Source organism: Sinohyriopsis cumingii, chromosome 2, assembly GCF_028554795.1.
Source record: "Sinohyriopsis cumingii isolate HCF-2022 chromosome 2, ASM2855479v2, whole genome shotgun sequence".
Taxonomy (NCBI): domain Eukaryota; kingdom Metazoa; phylum Mollusca; class Bivalvia; order Unionida; family Unionidae; genus Sinohyriopsis; species Sinohyriopsis cumingii.
Genome location: NC_142962.1, coordinates 27436326 through 27459345, shown reverse-complemented (window position 1 = coordinate 27459345; position 23020 = coordinate 27436326). Strand labels below are relative to the sequence as shown.

The 23020-nt window shown below is 34.2% G+C and overlaps 1 protein-coding gene across 1 annotated transcript in view; it reads right to left on the bottom strand.

The window, feature by feature from the left end:
• The window catches only part of LOC149804526 (ectonucleoside triphosphate diphosphohydrolase 5-like), a 91088-nt gene that overhangs the window by 63847 nt on the left and 4221 nt on the right, over nt 1-23020 (bottom strand). The window contains exons 2-7 of the mRNA XM_089941103.1: nt 20633-20984; nt 18232-18311; nt 13187-13330; nt 8145-8220; nt 5467-5502; nt 501-586 (exon numbers count right to left, since the gene is read on the bottom strand). Coding sequence (XP_089797229.1) covers nt 501-586; nt 5467-5502; nt 8145-8220; nt 13187-13330; nt 18232-18311; nt 20633-20933 — 723 coding nt within the window. The 5' untranslated portion in view covers nt 20934-20984. The remainder of the gene's footprint in view (nt 1-500; nt 587-5466; nt 5503-8144; nt 8221-13186; nt 13331-18231; nt 18312-20632; nt 20985-23020) is intronic.

Here is a 23020-nt window from a genome sequence, read left to right as displayed (position 1 = left end):
GAAAGAACCACCGACCCATGAGAAGCTACCGGCACGCTTTCTCACATATCCACATTGATCGAGCCCAAGACTCGAACCCATGCAGACAGAGGTGAGATGGCAGTGATCCATGACGGAGAGCATTTTAGACCACTTGGCCACTCGGGGCCCCAGTCCAGGAAGTCAAAATGACCAAGTGAAGCTAGTAGTCTTGTGAAAGATGCATATCTCAAGGAAGGCCAGCTGTAAAGTCTATAACTGAAAGTACAACCAACAATCATCCTCCAAAATAATGGGAAGTAAGTTATACCAAGGTATACAAGATCTTTGTTTCAAAAGGACCAGGAAATGCATGGAGGAAAATCTGGGAAATTTTTAATCTTCAACAGTCAAGCCCTGAGCAAAGTAGGAAACTGTAAAGTGTAACCAGTAAGTGTAACCTGTGTAGAGCATTTTTTTTTTTAACCTTGTATGTGGATATGCATGTACATTTTGTGGAACAGTCAATTTCTTTTTTTTACCTTGAATGTAGGTATAAGTGTAACTTGTGTGGAGCCTCCTCCCATATCTATTGCTGCTACCGTATCTTTACCATCTGACAATGTGCCTGCAAGAACAATCAGCATACAATCACAAGAATTCATTGTCAAACAATGTTTTATGGTGGTTCATCAAGATCCACAACAAAATATTGCTTTCCCTCAAGAAAACTATCTTGTTTCCACAAGAAATACTACACTGACCTTTTAAGGTCAAACAAAGGAATACAATTATCATGTCTCCATAACATATAATTAATTCCCACAAGAAAACTATCTTGTTTCCAAAACGAATATTATGTTGGCTAATAAAGGGATGTGCATAGAAAAAAAAATGTATCAAGTTTCAAAATGAGACTACTGCACTACCCAAAGAAAGACGTGTTATTCCCAAATGAATATGCAACATTTTCAAAATAAAATGATGTGTTCCCACATGAAAGCTAGATAAAGATATGTTTCTTGTGGGAATGTGATTATTTTTGAGAGAACATGATAATTTATTTTCATTGCATGTGCTTATAATCAGTCAATCTAGTATTTTTTCCCCCTTAATCCACCATAAATTTCATTTAAGGACAACCCATTTCATGTATAACCGGTACATATGCAGCAATAATGCACATGTATTTCTCTGCAAAATTTCTAGTCACAAGATCTTTATAAAAAGAAAGAGCTGATACAGTGTACTATATAATGTTACTTATTTCAAACTTTTATGTACATGCAATTTCACTGACATTTCAGTAGGAATCAAGTAACACCACAACCAGCCCAATTCAAATACAATATCTACATATGTGACAGTTATTTGTAGGCTACTGTGCCAACAGGTTTTAATCAACGTAAATTCAACTGTGGTATTTCTGTTACAATAAGCCCATGGGATTCACTTGGTGCAAGGTGTATTAATGATCTGGAGCAAGGCAAAGGAGATGCTGTTAAAGATATTAGGGGAGGAGCTAGATGGGCAGATGGGGCACTAGCAGTGAGGGCAAAGTGGAAGTCATTCTCCATTTCCATCTGGCTCAAACACTGCAAATTGTACACTTGTAGGTGAAAAACTGAAAACTGACTATTTTAAGTACTGTGGATCACAGCAACCTTTCCAAACATAATCATTCTGGATCTGTCATTAATTAACATTTCTGACCTAAGAACCTACAAACTCCACACTGTTTCCCATTAAACCCAAATTTTAAACTAAGTCCATTCACAAACTTGTTGAAAATTTGAGTAAAAATTACTGAGGAAAACTTTTTTCTGATGAAAGTATATCTACCATAACAGTGTGTCAAGCTAAAACATGTTTTTTTACCCCCAAACCCCCGACACAATTTTCAGTAACCTTTTGTAAATGCCTGTAACATGTAACATGTACAGATGGCAAGCAGTCCTGGATATAGCTGATGTAAAACTACCCTTTAGGCAGTTTAAACAGTAGTAATTAAAAGGCAGAGAGATCAGGTATAAACCATCATTCCACATATTAAATAACTGGTTTACAATAGTGAGTGTGATGTGTAAATTACTTTGAAGACTGCTGTGGGTGAGCCCACTGTGCTAATATGCATAGGTCCACTGTGCTAATATGCATAGGTAAAGTTCACAAAGTGGAACAATCCAATATAGGTAAATCAAAGTGATGCCAGATGCATGTAGGAGAATAAAAGTCATTACATATCACTGCCTTGAATGAGAATGTTTAAGCCATCTGAATTAAAGACTATGGACAAGTTTGTAAACAACACATTACAATGAGTCAGATTTTACTCCATATATAAAATGCACTCATGATTATTTCAATTGACAGAATAGTGTTCAACTGTGATTCATTTATGATGGTGATACAGGAAGCAATTAGCTATTAGCAAAGCCCAACAAAAATACATTTTGGAACTCCTGGTTCATGGAGTTTTACTTTGTAAACCACACCAGTGGGTGAGGGCATTTAATTATTTGTACATAGTGCAAACAGTATCACTGACATTTGTCATTCCTGTGTGTATGTATGTTGAAATAGGAGCACCACCTTATGTAACATATTCCACATGATCAGTTCACTTTATTATTATTCCTTATCTTAATCTTGTTAAAATACTATTAACTGACCGATGCTTTTCAGGATGATTTTCGCCATGAAGTAAATGGACTGACTGACAACAGACTGACTGACTGCCAATAATAAGGCAACGCTCAAGTTTGCACAGTTGATTTGTGTTGATAAAGCATTAACACCCATACCGGACTATGGCCCATTAAACTTGAAAATATTGCCTCCCTTTCCCTCAATGAAATGGTCAGTCTCATATGTGATGTACATTCATTTTTCTATAAAGACAAGCATATCTCATGATCAGACTGCATTAGATACAGTTTTGACAATGCAACATTATGGTCATCCAGAATAACTCATTTCTTACCAGGATTCACACAGAGAATCCTGCAGAAGTTTAAACAGCACCATCCAATCCCTGGAGTAGTGAGTGTAGTGATGAACACTAATGACACCTACATCACCTTCAAACCCCTATTGAGCTAATGACAGTAGCAAAGACTGCATCTAATTTAGCCTATATTTTGCCATCCAATGGACATAAACTTGATGTTTATATTTAGTGTCAGTATTGTTGTTATTATGTGAGTGTTTGCACATACATGTATGTGTAAAGTGATCAAATTTAACTATCAACTATTTTTCTTGGTAAGTGTATTCAATATTTTGAACAATACAGACAGGTTATTTTCAGATTTTAATTTGCAAATCATTTTCTATAGGCTTTAAGGAAAGGTGGTCTATTCTCAAGTCTACAACTTTGCTTTATTTTTGTCATGCACACTGACCCCCTTTGGACTTCATTTAGTCTCCATCCCCACTCCATACATACTGTCTTGGTGTTATGACAGGTATGTGGTAAACCCATATTCCAACTTTTCAAAAATCAACCCTGTGTGCTCAAGTCTTTAAGATTTCAAAATATTCTTATATTTAAGACCAAACTCAGTTCAAATTTCTGGCATCTTTTTTTTCTGTTTATAAAACTCTGTCAGTCAGCCAATGTATATGCATACCCTCTAGAGAAAGACTGTGCAGCATCCAAATATGACAAGTTACTGCTGTATAGCATCCAACTGACTGGCCCTAAATGATACATCCAAATATTCCCAGTCACTTGCCCTAAACAATGACATCCAAATATGCCAAGTTACTGACCCCAAATGATGCATTCAAAATAGGCCAAGTCACTTGCCCTAAACGATCCATCCAAATATTCCCACCCACTGGCCCTAAACGATACAACCAACTATGCCAAGTGACTGGCCCTAAATGATACATCAAAATATTCCCAGTCACATGCCCTAAACAATGACATCCAAATATGCCAAGTTACTGACCCTAAATGATCCATCCAAATATTCCCATCCACTGACCCTAAACGATAAAACCAAACATGACCAGTCACTGGTCCCAAATGATATATTATCCAAATATGCCCAGTCACTCACTGGCACTAAATGATGCAATTACTTTAATCTCTATAAATTCAAGGCAAGTGTATGAACCTTGGCATATATCATGTTGAATAATCTATCTAAATGGATATAAAATATTAACAAAATCCAATGTTTCAAGTCCAACATGCTTCAAGCATCACTAGAGATTGCTCCATTACCATAATAAGGTATACAAGTAACTGATTAAAATCCAATGAGTCTCTATCATCACTAGAAATTGCTCTCTTACCATAATAGTGTATACAAGTAACCATGATTGAAGTGAGTTCTGATATCAAGACTGTTACCATAATAATGTATGCATGTAACTGAGACTGAAGTGAATTGTGATATTAATCTCTTGATTAGATGGGCTAGAAAAAGGGTGCAATTGATCCAGCATAATCACATGTAATGGGTGAATATAAAGGCAGTTCAGTGTGATCCAAGGAGTTGCAGGAACACTGAAATCCCCATGCTGTTGGAAATGGACTCTATGAGTTTGACAATCCCCATGCTGCTGGAAATGGACTCTATGAGTTTGACAATTCATATGATGTTGCAAATGGACTCTATGACTTTGAATTTCCGTATGATGTGGACATGAGGGAGACATAGAAGATTGAGACTGATTATAAACTCCATATCCAGATGGACCATAAAGGTTGGATTTTTCCCAATTCATGAGAAAACCAAGATGATTAAAAAGGGATGAGATCATTTTGGCTCGTGAGGAGAGTACCATTTCTTTTTAGATGCAAAAGTTCAGATACACTATTCAATAAATTTTGTACAAAAGTGCGAGAAGGTCACAACTCTTCCATACAACTTGTATGAAAGTGTGTGATGGTCATAGTCCTTCGATACATTCTGTATGAAAGTGTGTGATGGTCATAGTCCTTCGATACATTTTGTATGAAAGTGTGTGATGGTCATAGTCCTTCGATACATTTTGTATGAAAGTGAGAAGGTCACAACCCTTCCATACAATCTGTATGAAAGTGTGAGATGGTCATAGCCCTTCAATACATTTTGTATGAAAGTGTGTGATGGTCATAGTCCTTCGATACATTTTGTATGAAAGTGAGAAGGTCACAACCCTTCCATACAATCTGTATGAAAGTGTGAGAATGTCACAACCCTTCCATACAACTTGTATGAAAATGTGAGATGGTTATAGCTCTTCTATGCAATTTGTATGAAAGTGTGAGACTGTCATAGCCCCTCAATACAATTTAAATGGCCTGCCAGTAGCTTCTCATGGGTCAGTGGTTCTTCCTGGGGTTTTCCAGGGTTCTTCCTCCACCAATTATACTAGCTGCCATGTATAGCCTATCCTGTGCTGAAAAATGGCATTAAAGCCTACAACAACTACAACAACAATTTAGATGAAAGTACAAGACGGTCATTGCCATTCAATTTGCAAAGTCAACTTGAGTAAACTAAGACTTACCAAGCATGAAGTTAACTGTCATCCAACTGAAAATTCCTATTAAGAAAAAGTACACTGTATTTTAATCAGACAATTATTGTGCTAATATTCTGAACAATGAAATGACTCAACAAACTAAAAAATATTTCAGAGAGTATCAGCTATCAACAATGAACAAACTAAAAAATATTTCAGAGAGTATCAGCTATCAACAATGAACAAACTAAAAAATATTTCAGAGAGTATCAGCTATCAACAATGAAATGAATCAACAAATTAAAAAATAAATACTTCAGAGAGTATCAGCTATCAACAATGAAATGAATAAAAAAAGCTAAAAAATATTTCAGAGTATCAGCTATCAACAATGAAATGAATAAAAAAGCTAAAAAATATTTCAGAGAGTATAAATATCAACAATGAAATGAATCAATTACTAAAAAATATTTCACAGTATGAACTATCAACATGAGGCTCAAGCAGGCCTGAGAGCAATTGGTAAAAAAAATCTGGATCAAAAGAAAAGTTTATATGCAGGAATTTCTTCTGAGGCTGCTGACCATATATCTTCTGAAAAAAAAACTGTTGTAAGGTTTCTTCACTTGTTTAAAACTGCACCCAGTTTTGCAGGCACATCATTATCATTTGTCAAATATTCAAAGGTTCATGTTCTAGATGCTTTCTAACAGAGTTGGTAAAATAATGTTATGTCTTGAGATACTGTGTTAGTAATAGACACCATATTTGATGGGGGATTGGCATAAATTCTATCAACATGCAAGTCCTTCAAACAGGGATACTTTATGTCAAATTTGGTCACAATTTGTTTCACCAAGATAATACAAGTTTTTCTATTTTCATTAGAAACAGTGATATCTGGTGCTGGCTTGGTCTATTTTATAAACCTAAAAGCACTTCCTGCCAACATGCTTTCTGTTACATTTAGTCAAATTCTGCTAAGTGACTTTGGGAAGATCTTCAATGGATTTATATTTTTATTAACAGTGACCACGTTTAATGGCAAATTGTCATTAATTTCATCTGAAGGCTCTTCATAACATGACAGAATGTTTTGTCAGCTATAGTAAAATTCGGATGAGCGGTATCTTTGATGTTATTTGATGACTGTTGACAGAATGTTTTGTCAGCTATAGTAATATTCGGATGAGCAGTATCTTTGATGTTATTTGATGATTGTTTTAGAAGCAAATTCTGGTAACAGTGGCAATATTTGATGGTGAATCAGCATGATCTGTAAAATTTTGAAAGACCTTTCTGTCAGGATACTTTCTTTCAAATTTGGACAAGTTATACTAAGTGGGTTCTGAGAAGTAGTTGTTTATAGATTTGTCTAAGTTTATTATCAGTGGCTGTATCAGCTGATGCGTCGACATCATTTGAAGAACTCCAAATTACCTTCATACCAGGATGCTTTGTTGTAAAATTGTTAAATTCTGTTTAGTGGTATCGGATAAGAAATTGGCTTTAGGTTTTCTATTTTTAGTAATGGCAACCATGGTTGCTTGTGGCTCAACAGCCGTATATAACCGAAAGCCATCAACTATTAACTTCGTCTTCTTGTACAAGATCAATAACTTGTGGCTGATGTAAAAATAATTCTGATATGTTTCAGCATCCAACTAACTTGCACTGTTTCATATCACTATATTAATGGTCAATATTATGTGGATAAAACCTTAATACATACATGGTGACATATATATAACATAAAGGGTTGCTAGGCACTATACAGAACACAGTAAATACTGTAATACCATGTCATGTCTCTTCAAATGATGAAATAGAGTGAAATTTTGGTATATCTACCATCATTAATGCTGGTCAAAATAAGTCTTGTTAGCTCTTTTTAAGTCCTTTTACACTATTTAGCATTTTATACCAATGTTGCATGGTTAAGTTCTTTTGTGAATATTTTTCAAAAGTCTCCAATAATTGAGTAATTCCAGTATCAAGTTGCTCATGTATCACAATCTGTCCACCACCATACATCTGAATGTTACTAAAGTGTTGTTAGCAGCTTTTAGAAGTTTCTTTAAAGGTTTTCTCATTTTTAGCAGCAGTGACCATATCTGATGGCATATCAGCATCGTTTAAACAAAATCTGAAAAAAAAACATTCATGCCTGCTTTTTTCAAATTGGTCAAATTTGCTAAGTTGGTTTGAGAAGTTGCTTAAATGTTTTTCTGTTTTTAAAAAGCTGACCATATTTAATGGTGGATCAACATCCTGTTAACAAATATGAAAGCCCTTCATGCTAGCAAGCCTTCTCTTTAATTAGAGCAAATATTATTGGGTGATTCCTGAGAAATCATTTATAACTTGCTATTTTCTTAACAGTGGACTTATTTTAAGGCAGAATAGCATCACCTGGAATACTCTATATTAACATTAGGCAGCTGAGATTAAATTTGGCATCCAAAATTGACAGAGATAAAAAATACACAGGGATCAACCTCAAAACAAAATTCAAGAACTAGACACATTTTTATCTTACACAATGATTTCAGAAAGTATAACTGAAGAAATCATAGAAAGGGAAAGAGAGTTCATTTTGAATCTTGGATTCAACTTTTGTGCTAAAGAATATAAAAAGTCACGACCTGATCTAAAACTGATAATGCTAACATAAGGCTGTATAAGTAGCCAGGTTAAAATCATAGGATGTAAGCAACTCTTACCTTCATCTACACCGTCCATGATAGAGATCCCATTCTGGGGCAGGTGAAAAGGATAACCTCTTAGGAGTTCAGTAACCTGGCAGGGAAAAACAAGAGACCCAGGTGGGCCTAATATCATTCATCTAACCTAACAGTTGTCCAATTCACTATGCACACTGGTGTAGTATTGTATGAAAATATCTTATGTAATACATATCTCAAACTTATTGATTTGAGTTTATTAAAAAATCTCACAAAAGATAATGAATTAAAATAATAGACACAGTTTCTTCCTCGTAATCAAAGTCATCCATGATCTTGATAATAAACACAACATATAAAATATGGCTTCAAGAGTGCTAACATTCATAAGAATTGATCTCACATATTTTTTAAACTGTCCAAAATCTTGATGATATAAGCCTACATTCCAACTTTGGTCCAAATCAGATCAGATGTATGACTTTCAGGATGGCAATAAGTTCAACCAATCACACACAAGACCACCTTATAAATATCAATGGATCTCAGTCATTACTGAAATAGCCCAGGATTTGAAGATAGGAGCATATATTTCAATCTGATCGAAATCAGATCACAAAATTGGCTTCCAGAGTGGTAACAAGCTCAACCAATAAGATTCAAGATCAACTAATTAGTATGCCTGGATCTCGCTCATTATCAAACACTTTTAAAGTCTTGAAGATATAAGCCAATATTTAATTTCTAATCAAACATCAGATAAGAAATATGGCTTCCAGACTGTGAACAAGCTTTGTCAATCAGATGCGAGATCAACCCAATAACATACATGCATCTCATTCATTAATGAATTAAGATCTTCATGATGTAAAGAAACATTCCAAGTCTGATCAAAATCAGATCAGAAATATGGCCTCAACATCAGTAACACGCTTAGCCATCCAATGCAAGATCACCTCATTAGTATGCGTGGATCTCACTCTTTATCAAACTTTTCTGAGATCTAAAAGTTATAAGCATATGTCCCAAGTTTGGTCAAAATCAGATCACTAATATAGCTTCCAAATGGTAACAAGGTCTGCCAATCGTATGTATGAGTGCCTAATTAATATACACAGATCTTGCTAACTGTCAAACTTATTTGAGAGTCTGATCATATGACCCATATTCCAAGTTTGATCAAAATCCAAACAGAAATATGAACTCCAGAATGGTAACAAGTAATCGTCGATGGCTGAACGTACATGAAATGACACAATAGTCACAGGGCCACATCAAAAGGTACTTGACTTTATGACCAGGTGAGCTAATTATATACCGTAAAGCTGGATTTAAAAAGAGTATTCATTTTTTTCCCAAAAAGTTATCAAATGAATTGAATGATTTTTACCTCAGACATAAAAATGAACCTTGGTGAGCAAAAGATTGACATTTTTTGTATAAAATCTATACACATCATAAGAAATGTGTAAACAAGTAAGAATCTGTAACCAAAACTTTGCTAGTTTATAATAAAATGCAAAATTGGAAGTGATAATGGCCATGATATATGCACATATACCACAAATATCGTGCTTTCATCTTTTACATCAAGATTATATGTATGAAATCATCACAAAACCTGATACATGTAACAATAATCATATTCAGTATAAAAAAATATGAAATTAGTTTATGAATCTTCCCATCAATTATATACATCATTACACAAAACAAGTTATTAACTGAGTCTATTAACAATCATCAACTTATAGCATTTTAAGAACTTTCATTTGTGCTTGTCAGAGCAATGCAAAAGTGCAAAAGTGGTTAATCCTGAATATATATTCTTTTTGCCTTGCATGCAATTAATGATGTACATCTTCATGGAGCTGACTACATGCCTAGACAATGTATGAACAACTATACCAATTATCAAACAAAGTTAAAAGGAAAACACACAGAAAAGTTTTAATTTTACAGTTGACACTTATGTAAAAAGGGTCAAAGAATAACTCAATTTTCTTATAAGTTGTTTTATCATCAACATTACATGTTGGATGACATGGTGAGTTCTAGATACAGCATGGGTGATAAATCTTTTCCACTCTTAATTAATCAAAGATGAGAAGAAATTTCAAGGTATTGTTCTTTTGCCAATATAAAAACAGAATGTATACTTAGCAGGTGCTATGTGGAAATGTGTACTGACTGTAAATTGTATTATGATGCTGCATTGATGCCTGGCACTCTAGCAAATCAGGCTACAAACATATGTAAGCATTGTAGCAAATCAGGCTACAAACATCTATATGCATACTAGCAAATCAGGACACAAACATATATAGGCATTGTAGCAAATCAGGTTACAAACATATATAGGCATTGTAGCAAATCAGGTTACAAACATCTATAGGCATACTAGCAAATCAGGATACAAACATCTATAGGCATTCTATCAAATCAGGATACAAACATCAATAGGCATACTAGCAAATCAGGTTACAAACATCTATAGGCATTCTATCAAATCAGGTTACAAACATCTATAGGCATTCTATCAAATCAGGATACAAACATCAATAGGCATACTAGCAAATCAGGATACAAACATCTATAGGCATACCAGCAAATCAAGATACAAACATCTATAGGCATTCTATCAAATGAGGATACAAATATCTATAGGCATTCTAGCAAATCAGGATACAAACATCTATAGGTATTCTAGCAAATCAGGTTATGAACATCTATAGGCATTCTAGCAAATCAGTAAACAAACATCAATAGGCATTCTGTTAAATCAGGATACAAACATCTACAGGCATTCTAGCAAATCAGGTTACAAACATCTATAGGCATTCTAGAAAATCAGGCTACAAACATCAACAGGCATTCTAGCAAATCAGGTTATAAACATCTATAGGTATTCTAACAAATCAGTAAACAAACATCTATAGGCATTCTAGCAAATCAAGATACAAACATCTGCAGGTATTCTAGCAAATCAGGTTACAAACATCTATAGGTATTCTAGCAAATCAAGATACAAACATCTATAGGTATTCTAGCAAATCAAGATACAAACATCTATAGGCATTCTAGCCAATCCGCATACAAATATCTATAGGCATTCTAGCAAATCAAGATACAAACATCTATAGGTATTCTAGCAAATCAGGCTACGAACATCTATAGGTATTCTAGCAAATCAAGATACAAACATCTATAGGTATTCTAGCAAATCAAGATACAAACATCTATAGGCATTCTAGCCAATCATCACACAAACATCTATAGGCATTCTAGCAAATCAAGATACAAACATCTGCAGGTATTCTAGCAAATCAGGTTACAAACATCTATAGGTATTCTAGCAAATCAAGATACAAACATCTATAGGTATTCTAGCAAATCAAGATACAAACATCTATAGGCATTCTAGCCAATCCGCATACAAATATCTATAGGCATTCTAGCAAATCAAGATACAAACATCTATAGGTATTCTAGCAAATCAGGCTACGAACATCTATAGGTATTCTAGCAAATCAAGATACAAACATCTATAGGTATTCTAGCAAATCAAGATACAAACATCTATAGGCATTCTAGCCAATCATCACACAAACATCTATAGGCATTCTAGCAAATCAAGATACAAACATCTACAGGTATTCTAGCAAATCAGGTTACGAACATCTACAGGTATTCTAGCAAATCAAGATACAAACATCTATAGGTATTCTAGCAAATCAAGATACAAACATCTATAGGCATTCTAGCCAATCCGCATACAAATATCTATAGGCATTCTAGCAAATCAAGATACAAACATCTATAGGTATTCTAGCAAATCAGGCTACGAACATCTATAGGTATTCTAGCAAATCAGGCTACAAACATCTATAGGTATTCTAGCAAATCAAGATACAAACATCTATAGGTATTCTAGCAAATCAAGATACAAACATCTATAGGCATTCTAGCCAATCATCACACAAACATCTATAGGCATTCTAGCAAATCAAGATACAAACATCTACAGGTATTCTAGCAAATCAGGTTACGAACATCTATAGGTATTCTAGCAAATCAAGATACAAACATCTATAGGTATTCTAGCAAATCAGGATACAAACATATATAGGCATTTGAGAAAATCAGGGTACAAACATTTATTGGCATTCTAGCAATCCAGGTTACAAACATTAAAAGACATTCTAGCAAATCAGGATACAAACATCTATAGGCATACTAGCAATTCAGGTTACAAACATCAATAGACATTCTAGCATTTCAAGGTGCAAACATCTAAGGCATACCAGCAGATCAGGTTACAAACATCAATAGGCTTTCAAGCAAATCAGGATACAAACATCTACAGGTATTCTAGCAAATCAAGATACAAACATCTACAGGTATTCTAGCAAATCAGGTTACGAACATCTATAGGTATTCTAGCAAATCAGGCTATGAACATCTATAGGTATTCTAGCAAATCAGGCTATGAACATCTATAGGTATTCTAGCAAATCAGGCTATGAACATCTATAGGCATTCTAGCAAATCAGGTTTCAAACATCAATAGGTATTCTAGCAAATCAGGCTATGAACATCTATAGGCATACTAGCAAATCAGGTTTCAAACATCAATAGGCATTCAAGCAAATCAGGTTACAAACATCAATAGGCATACCAGCAAATCAGGATACAAACATCAATAGGCATTCAAGCAAATCAGGTTACAAACATCAATAGGCATTCAAGCAAATCAGGTTACAAACATCTATAGGCATTCAAGCAAATCAGGTTACAAACATCAATAGGCATTCAAGCAAATCAGGTTACAAACATCAATAGGCATTCAAGCAAATCAGGTTACAAACATCAATAGGCTTTCAAGCAAATCAGGGTGTAAACATCTATAGGCATTTGAGAAAATCACGGTACAAACATTTATCGGCATTCTAGCAATCCAGAGTACAAACATCAATAGGCATTCATGCAAATCAAGATACAAACATCTATAGGCATTCGTGCTAGAAGCTGAAATGACTGTCTCACTATTGATCAGTACAGACAAGGCTAAAATTACCTACCTCATTTAGTATATTGTCGGCAGTGCCATGTGGAAGCAGCCGTAAACCTGCTGTGGCCTTAAGACTTAATGGTGTGGTCTTCTGAAGGTGGCTGGGTACTTCCACCAGAGCTCTGTTTATCAAGGAGACCAAGCTCTCTGCTGCCTAAAATAACCAAAGCATAGAAAACACTTATAATAAATGACATCCTTTTCAAAACTCAACTGCTCACTTTTTTGTAAATTCACTAATTTTCATCAGTATAAATTTTTGAGATTTCTGTTGTTGCTACATAACAAATATATAATGTGTTAAAACTCTATGGTCTTAAACTAAATAAAAGAAAAAGCAAAACTATCAACTTTAGTAAAATTTAACATATAATTTATTTCCCAAGAATACAAAGTGAAAATTCAAAGGAACTTACCGTGTTGTGAATTAAATCCCAATTAATATTAAATGTTCTATCACAAGTAAAAAAGTTTAGAATATTCCAAATGAATTCCAAGAGTCTTGAATGTGTTGATATAGCAATAATCTTAAATCAGTTAATGTACCAATAGATTTGATGTCTCCCAACGATATAATCCAGAATGTCTTTGAATGAAATCACAATAATGGTGTCTTGGCCTAAAATGTTAATAAGCACTTTGTAATTCCAATGAATAATTTAAATAAATTAGTCCTCTCAAATTATATCTGAATACAGCTAAAAGTGATTCCACAAAGACTGACATTAAAACAGGAATAAATAATTTTGTTTATCACAACCTTATATAAAAATCTAAGACAAGATGATCAGGATTTGGGTCAAAATTTTGCTTCCACATTATTTTTAAGTCTACACCTTGAACTCAAATATCAGTATACAAGTTATAAACACGTCAAAAATCAGGTTGACAATACAATTTCCAAGGGAAAAACCAAGATCCTGAACTCAGATGCAAGAAAACATCTTTTTTAAAACATGACATTAGTCAGGTAGGCCCAAACTCCTACCTTCAATTATGGACAAAGATCAAGCACACAATATAAATTAAATATGAATAATGTGCATCTGCATAGCAAAAATAATTCCATAATCCTTTGATGGAAACAAAAATATTCCCTCTCTAATCAATAAATTTATATACAATAAAAAAAAGAGTTAATTTGTGCATGATTGTGAAAACTGACCCCACCCTAATGATACATTATTACCTGGCATTACAAATGTGTAATTTTATTAGATGCTATTACATCAATCAGAACATCTCTGCTTTTCCTGTTGCATGGTAGAAAAACCTTAGATATAAAAAGAGGTAAATTCCGAATTGCCCTCATGTCATGACAACTCAATGATGAACCATCACTAACTGGAACTAAGCATTTTTAATTGAAATGCTGCAGGAAAAGAGTAAAAATTAAAAGTGCAGGTATTTCATTGACAGTTGAACTTCCCCAAATGTTATTATCAGCATGTATGATGTCATGTATCATGTAATAAGGATGGTACATGGAATCACATATAAAAAACTTACTAAGGTAGGAAATATCACAATGATTACCACCAGTCTATTTCAGAAAGTCAAAGTTGTTCAACTGTCAGAGGGAAGAGATACAGATGCTCTGACTGAACATCAAATAATGCAAAAGAAGAAGTGTACAAAATTGATTTAAGTCCAAAAGTGCAGGACTTTCTTTTAGCAGATTATATAATAAAAACATCAAGGTGTTTTAAACTGAGGGGTACAAAAATAATCTTACATATGCACCATTTTATAAATAATGATGAAAGAACAAGGTAAATGTTTTACTCAACAAACCCAGCTAAATGCTGCCTAGTATTCATGATGTAAATTTTCACCAAGCTTGCCTAAATATTGACATTATTCATAATGCAAATATTGAACAAGCCTGCCTAAATACAGACATTATTCACAATGCAAAGACTCACCTATCCTGCCTAAATACTGATATTATTCATAATGTAAAGACTCACCTAGTCTGCCTAATACTGACATTATTCATAATGTAAAGGTTCACCTAGCCTGCCTAATACTGACAATATTCATCATGTAAAGGCTCACCTAGTCTGCCTAATACTGACAATATTCATAATGTAAAGACTGACCTAGCCTGCCTAATACTGACATTATTCATAATGTAAAGGCTCACCTAGCCTGCCTAAATACTGATATTATTCATAATGTAAAAGCTCACCTAGCCTGCCTAAATATTATCATTATTTAAAATGTAAAGGGTTGCCTAGCCTACCTAAATACTGATATTATTAATAATGTAAAAGCTTACCTAGCCTACCTAAATACTGACAGTGTTTTGATCTCCAACTTGTGGAAGTGTTGGCTGAATTGCTACAATCAATTAAAAGTTGACTTGAATTTGTATTATCATGCTAATTAGTCTATTGTATCAAATCAAGTTAAGGAGGCAGAATTAAAAAATGTATAAAACATGCAAATCCTACCTGCATAAGAGCTACTGGTCTGGGTTGTGTGTTAAGTCAACTCATTTTGATTGACTAATCAAACAAAGAGAACATTGTAAGTACATGTATCATATTGAAGATACCGAACATTAACCCGTGGTTTATCATACTCATTCACAAATGTGATCAACGATAGTAAAGGAATCAAGGGAAAGGTCCACTAGGAAAACGTAAAGCCTGGTTTCACAGATAAGGTTAATTATAGAGAAGTGAGTTCCAAACTTCCAAACAGAAATTCCCAAATTGGCATTCAGAGGTTTACTCAAAGAATGAGCAGAAGCTTCACTATAACTTGTAATGAAATCACAGGAACAGTATTTTATAATATAACAATAACCAAAGAAAGAAAAAAACTGAGCTTTGTCATTGTTGTTTCTCTAACTAAATGTCTGACTTTTTATATAAAGAATCTTGTCTTATGATGAATCTCATGTAACACTAGCATGTATTCACATTCAAAAGCAAACAGCAGTGAGATATTACAAAATGTTCTTGCTAATACAAGTGATGTGTGTTGAAACTACCTGAAGTAATGTTTAAATCAATCTTTCAGAGAATGAATGTACTGAAAATTAAGGTAATTAATATAGAAATGTGAAGAACATCAGTAGGAAAGGTTATTTGCTCACCACTATTCCCAACACAACTATTAAACAAGTATTCAACTACTTAACCCAACCACTCCTCATCTCATCGTTAATGTCCATCCCCTTCTTAATTTTTCCAACATACCTTGGCTCTCATTTATGCCTCGGTCTTTGTTTCTGGACAATGTTGTGTGCAAGTTAAAAATGGAGAGTTGTACTAAGATCATTAAATACAAAGTCACAGCTCTGAAAACAAAATACAGAATTATTATAAATTCATTAACCCCTGGTGCCATGTTTGTGTGTCAGGAGATAGTACCCTACTTCCGAGCTCTGAAGCATCAAGGTGATTTTAAGATACACCAAATGGATGATATCACAGAAGAGTAGACAAACCTAGCTCAACAAGGATACCAAATAATCTGGACTTCTTACTCACATTAGACAAACACAGAGGGAAAAACATTTTTGTTTAGGCTCGATTTTTTTTACACAAAAATGTGCCTGTTGTCGGAATTGGATTTTGTGTTTGGATTTTAGACTTTTTGGCCCCAGTTCTAGGGCAGACCAGTCTGAACTGCAAACAGACAGGCAAACCTTTGCAAAAAAGTAGGATAAGTTGGGAATTTCAAGTAAAAAGTGGCCAGGACACAAAAATAATGGGTTCAATAATGAGCAAAATAGCCAATGAAGAATGACATTTTGAACACAACTAGGCATCAGGAAAAACAGAAATCACTTGCAACTCTCTAAAATTGTAGCCATGAGTAACTCGCAATTTGTTATGACAACTCACTAGCTGAAGAATGCCAACAATGGGGGGGACGGGGTGGCGACAATTGTCAACATCGAATATATAACAGGATCAGGTAAACAAAAAAAAACTGAAGTTACATATTTGTCTTTGTTTTAATAATAATAAATACTTTGGTTTTATTACTTCTTTTAAAAAAATAATAATTGCAGTTTTTATAAAAACATTTTACCTAACCTATAAATCAGCACTGCAAGCCTGCGCTTATGTCCACCCACGCGATGTTTGCCTGGAGCCATGAAGTACCATTTATTGATGGCTTAACTGGGATTGTAAATCTCGGCTGGCATTCCATTAACAACCAGCTGTAGCAGATCATGCAGGGTGGAAGTGTCTAGAGCCAATCTTTATTTTAATTGTTCACAAAACTGAACCCTTGCTCACATGATGCAGTTGAGACAGCAACACAAGCTGTGGCTTCAAGAAACTTTTAATTAGTTAGAATTTTTTAAAAATAGCTATAATAAATATCACTGTAAATAGTAATCAATAATCCTAACACAAGGATACCGAGCAAAGTGGGGGGACAAATAAAAGACACTGTGAACACAAAATAGAAAAGAATGAACTTAAAACAAAGCATGTGGAAACTAACACACAGCATGTGATACCCACGTGATGTCTGAGCAGGACAGGGTGCTTGCTGCTGATGCAACTGACTCTTCTGAATCTGAGCTGATCCGAATACTGCCGAGTTACTTAGGTACAGATGCGCAGCTGACAATACACAGAAAGGGGTGGGTATGTATGTGCCGTATATGCCTTTATGCATGCCTCTCACCCACGCATGGCACACATTCAAACATATAAGTAAATTATTATTGTTATACTAATTCTATATTCTCTGCAATCACAACTCGCTTCTATACTGAAAAGGCTAGTCAAATTGATTGCCAGTAAATAAATTATTCTTTTTTAAAGCAGACAGAAAATCAAGATTTTTTGTGAAAAATATTGCCGTATAATAGCCTAATTGTTATTTTCTGATCTCACAAATGACATTTTGCCACTCACAAATTGCGAGCTTGAGAGTGGGATTTTTGAGGGTTGATCACTTGGATGCCAATTTATTTGCATGTGTTCAGAAGTAGCCCCCAAAATGCATTTCCTACCCATATTTCAGGCCAAAATGACAAAAATTTCCAGGGGTTAATGAGTTAAACTGGCTTCCACCCACCTTTTTAGGACTGTCAGCGTAAGCAGACAGTCCTGGCTTAACTTGTTCAAATATCTCATTTACAAGTGATAATCTTCCACCTGAAAAAAAAAATCATACACAAGTAAAATCCATAAAAGTATTTACAATTTCATGAGAAATAAACAAGTTCAGTAAATGTATACAATAGGATTTATTAATTTGGTGACTGCTGAGAAATAAACAAGTACAGTATATGTGCATATGGTGTGAGGTATCTGCCTCAAGCACAGTCATTTTCATTTCCATAAGCTGTGACATGACATCATAAATTAATTATTATCCTGTGGCAGCTGGCTTCACATCTGGCAATACAGTTCTGATCTTACAGAGATAATGGTTTTCCTTCAAGTCTTGAAAAGTAGAACTCCAAGACCAACATCATCAGTTTTTATAAACATGTACGGTCACAGGTAAAGAACCCTAAATTAAGAATGGTCACAAGAAACTTTAATTTGACATTTAAATTTTTCTTTTCTTTGAATGATTTGTTACCTATCTTAACCAAATCCTGTACATACATCTTAGTACTTGGGTGTAAAGTACACATGCAGTATGTATATACATATTGGTACTAGAGTGTTAAGGTACAGATGTAATATGTACATAATCTTGGTACTAAAGTGTTATGGTACACATGTAATATCTACATAAATCTTGGTACTAGAGTGTTAAGGCACACATGTAATATCTACATAAATCTTGGTACTAAAGTGTTAGGGTACACATGTAATATCTACATAAATCTTGGTACTAAAGTGTTAAGGCACACATGTAATATCTACATAAATCTCGGTACTAAAGTCTTATGGTACACACACAATATCTACATACATCTTGGTACTAGAGTGTTAAGGCACACAGGTAATATCTACATAAATCTTGGTACTAGAGTGTTAAGGCACACATGTAATATCTACATACATCTTGGTACTAGAGTGTTAAGGCACACATGCAAGGTGAACATACATTCTGCTACTAGAGTGTTAAGGTACACACAATATCTACATTCATCTTGGTACTATGCAGTAGACATGCAGTATCTATATACATATTTGGACAAGAGTGTTAAGGTACACATGTAAATATGTACATGTTATCTTGGTACTAGAGTCAGAGGTCTCACTAGGATTTTAAAAGTAGGAGTCCTGGACTCCTATATTGGTAAAAACTGGAGTCCCACCAGCAAAATTTGCAGTCTCCATAAGCATATTGGGCATACCTAAAGTGGCTAAGTGTCAAAATGAAAATAACCAGTGGTTGTCACTGAATTTATTTTTTCAAATTCTTTACACCACTGACATATAACTCTTGTTCATCCATTACAGTGAAACTGAATTTTGTCAATCCATGCAAAGGCCATATTCCAAACACTAAGCCAGGCATCACACACTTTCTTACACTTGGCTACTGTTTCATCCAAACTATTCTAGCAAATTCAGCACTCTTCTGAATCTCATTACAATCTTCATCAATTTTCCGGTTATAACGCCAAAATACTTATCCAAAGTTTGCTAATGGCATTTTTAACTAAGTCTCAATGTATTGATTTTGAGGTCACATGCACTACTCTTTCTGCTAGTGTAACAATAGGAAACAAACACAATAATGAAAGGTAAATTTGTTCATCTGATGTACTCTTATAATGACCACATGTACATCTCTGGGTCTTTCTGCCTCTGAATTCAGTCATTGTAAATATCAGCCCATTTTCCCACCACTCAGCAGCTAATCAGTCTTTGAACTTGCCACACTGCTATTGCATCATGTTCTTTTGATGTACTTTTATAATGACAATATGTATGTCTGGGGACCTTTCAGCCACTGAATTCTGTCATATATCAGCCCAGCTAAAATAATCACTTGATCAACACATTTTCCCAATCAGCAGTGGCTGAAGCAGGACTGGCAAGCCTTTATGAATTGCTGCTCAGCTATTGCCTGTGTATGGAGGACTCCTGCATAAATGATTTTCTGCATCCCAGATAAAACAAACTGCATCCAGATACGTGTAATTTAGTGTTCCCAAGACCTCTGTAGTGTTAAGGTACACACAATATCTACATGCATTTTGGTACTAGAGTGTTAAGGTACACATACAATATCTATATACATCTTGGTACTAGAGTGTTAAGGTACACATACAATATCTATATACATCTTGGTACTAGAGTGTTACAGAAAACGTCCAACATGCATACTGGTAACAGACGGTTAAAGTATACATTTATTATATACATACATCCTTGTATCAGAGTGTTACGGTCAACATACATACATATTGGTACTAGAGTGCTAAGGTACACATTCAATATGTGATGCATCCTGGTAAGAAATAGAGTGTTAAAGTTTAAAGTGCACTAAATATGTAAATAAATGTTACCTGATAAGATTTGAAATCTAAAAATGTGAATTCTAGATCCAGTACTGCCTGCATCAAATATCACTGCATATAATTCGTCAGTGTTGTTTTGGGTTTGGGGCCTAGTGGTCACTCTGCTAAATTTACTTCTTAACACTGATGGTGGCTGAAAGTCTAGCTCCGAATCTTCCACTGGCTTCCTCGCATTAGGAAGGCCAAGATAGACAATAAAAACAAAGATAATAACTATCACAATCAAAAGAAAAATAAGCCTTCCCCGTAACTGATACATGGTCAATACTTTCTGGCGATACATGTACATTTTAATCCTGCTTCAGGCTGAGATATACTTGGATTCCATATAATGTTCTGCCTGAAAAAGAAACAAGATCATATTTAACATTTCAAGATGACTTTATGGATATAGGGCTCAATATTTCCTTTAAAGAACAAAGCAAGTTGCTGTTATGGTGAATGTTATATTTCCATAAGTAACAGATGTTATAAGACTTGTATAACCTTATGAGGATGACATATATTTATCATTGCAAGACAATAATTCCTTTAAATTTTTCTCACTGATACTGATCTTCACATATGAGCGTTTATCAAGCATGTGGGAAGTCTGGATGTTATACTAATAGTTACCATGCATGTGGGAAGTCTGGATGTTATATTAACAGCTACTATACATGTGTTATACATTGTTAAATATAGTAATAAACTGTCTTGTTGGCGTTGGGTAAGTGTTACACACAGTTAAATACAGTAATAATCTCAATTTTCTTGGTGTCGGGTGAGTGTTATACACATTCAAATATAGTAATAAACTCAGTCTTGTTGGTGTTCGGTGAGTGTTATACATAGTTAAATGCAGTAATAAACTCAATCTTCTTGGTGTTGGGTGTGTTATACACAGTTAAATACAGTAATAACTCAGTCTTGTTGGTGTTGGGTGTTATACACATTTAAATACAGTAATAAACTCAATCTTCCTGGTGTTGGGTTAGTGTTATACACAGCTGAATACAGTAATAAACTCATAGTCTGTGTTGAAATCTACTGCTTTTCTTTTCCTGTACATCAATAAAATTGTACACAGACTTTGATGAAGCTGACAATCAAGTTCAATAAAAATAAGCCATTGGATCATAGCACTGGACCACTACCAAGAATTTCATAATAGGAGACTTCTTACAGCATTGAAAAACTTATTTGCTCTGCATGCTCAGGACAAGTTGAAAGTCAAGTAAACTTTTTGGTAAGTTTAGTCAGTGAAGTAAAATTCTGTATCACTTGCTTAAGTCTTACATACTGTTAAAATTTCCAACATTTTTGTGAAGTGTTGTAAAAATTAAATTCTGTATGTAGGCCATGGTAAACATTTGACACCCCTCTTGCATTCATAAATCAGAGCTTTAGCAATGCACAGACATGACATCTGGAAGCATGGGATTGCAGAGAATATGTCAATACTGTTATTTAGATAAATACCGAATACACTGTTTCAATAGAACTTATGAATCAGCATAGAAACAATTAACCATGATTAAGTTTAAATAGAATGTGCATGTAAAATAAATTTTTAGGCTAATTTATTTATGCATACCTTCAAAATCACATCAAAACACAACTTTCAGCCTGAAAAGCATGATCACACCGAGCACTAAATATGCAAGGACAACTCAAGCAAATACAGTTTACGTAACTCAGAATAAAATTTAATTTTAGATGTACTGTCAAACACACAAGCACTGAATAAAACTTAAATTAGTAATGCTGCCAGACACACAGAAACTAAATAAAACTTAATTTAAGGATACTGCAAACACTTAAACACTGAATAAAACTTAATTTAGGGATACTACAAACACTTAAACACTGAATAAAACTTAATTTAGGGATACTGCAAGCATGCTAATACCAAGTAAAACTTAATTTAGGGATACTGCCAGCAAGATAATACCAAAAAAAACAACTTAATGGATACTACAAAACACTCAAACACTGAATAAAACTTAATTTAGGGATAATACGAAATACTCAAACACTGAATAAAACATAATTCAGGGATACTACAAAACACACAAACACGAAATAAAACATAATTTAGGGATACTGCAAAACACTCAAACACTGAATAAAACATAATTTAGGGATACTGCTAAAGTGTGCTAACATTGAACAAAACTTAATTTTATATATACTGCCAGATATGCTAACACTGAATATAACTTAATTTTAGATATACTGCCAGGCACACCAACACTGAATAAAATTTAAAATAAGGATACTGCCAAATACACAAACACTAAATAAAACTTGATTTAGGGATAATGGCAAATTGTGCTAAGACTGAACAAAACTTAATTTTATATATACTGCCAGATACATTAATCTGAATAAAAC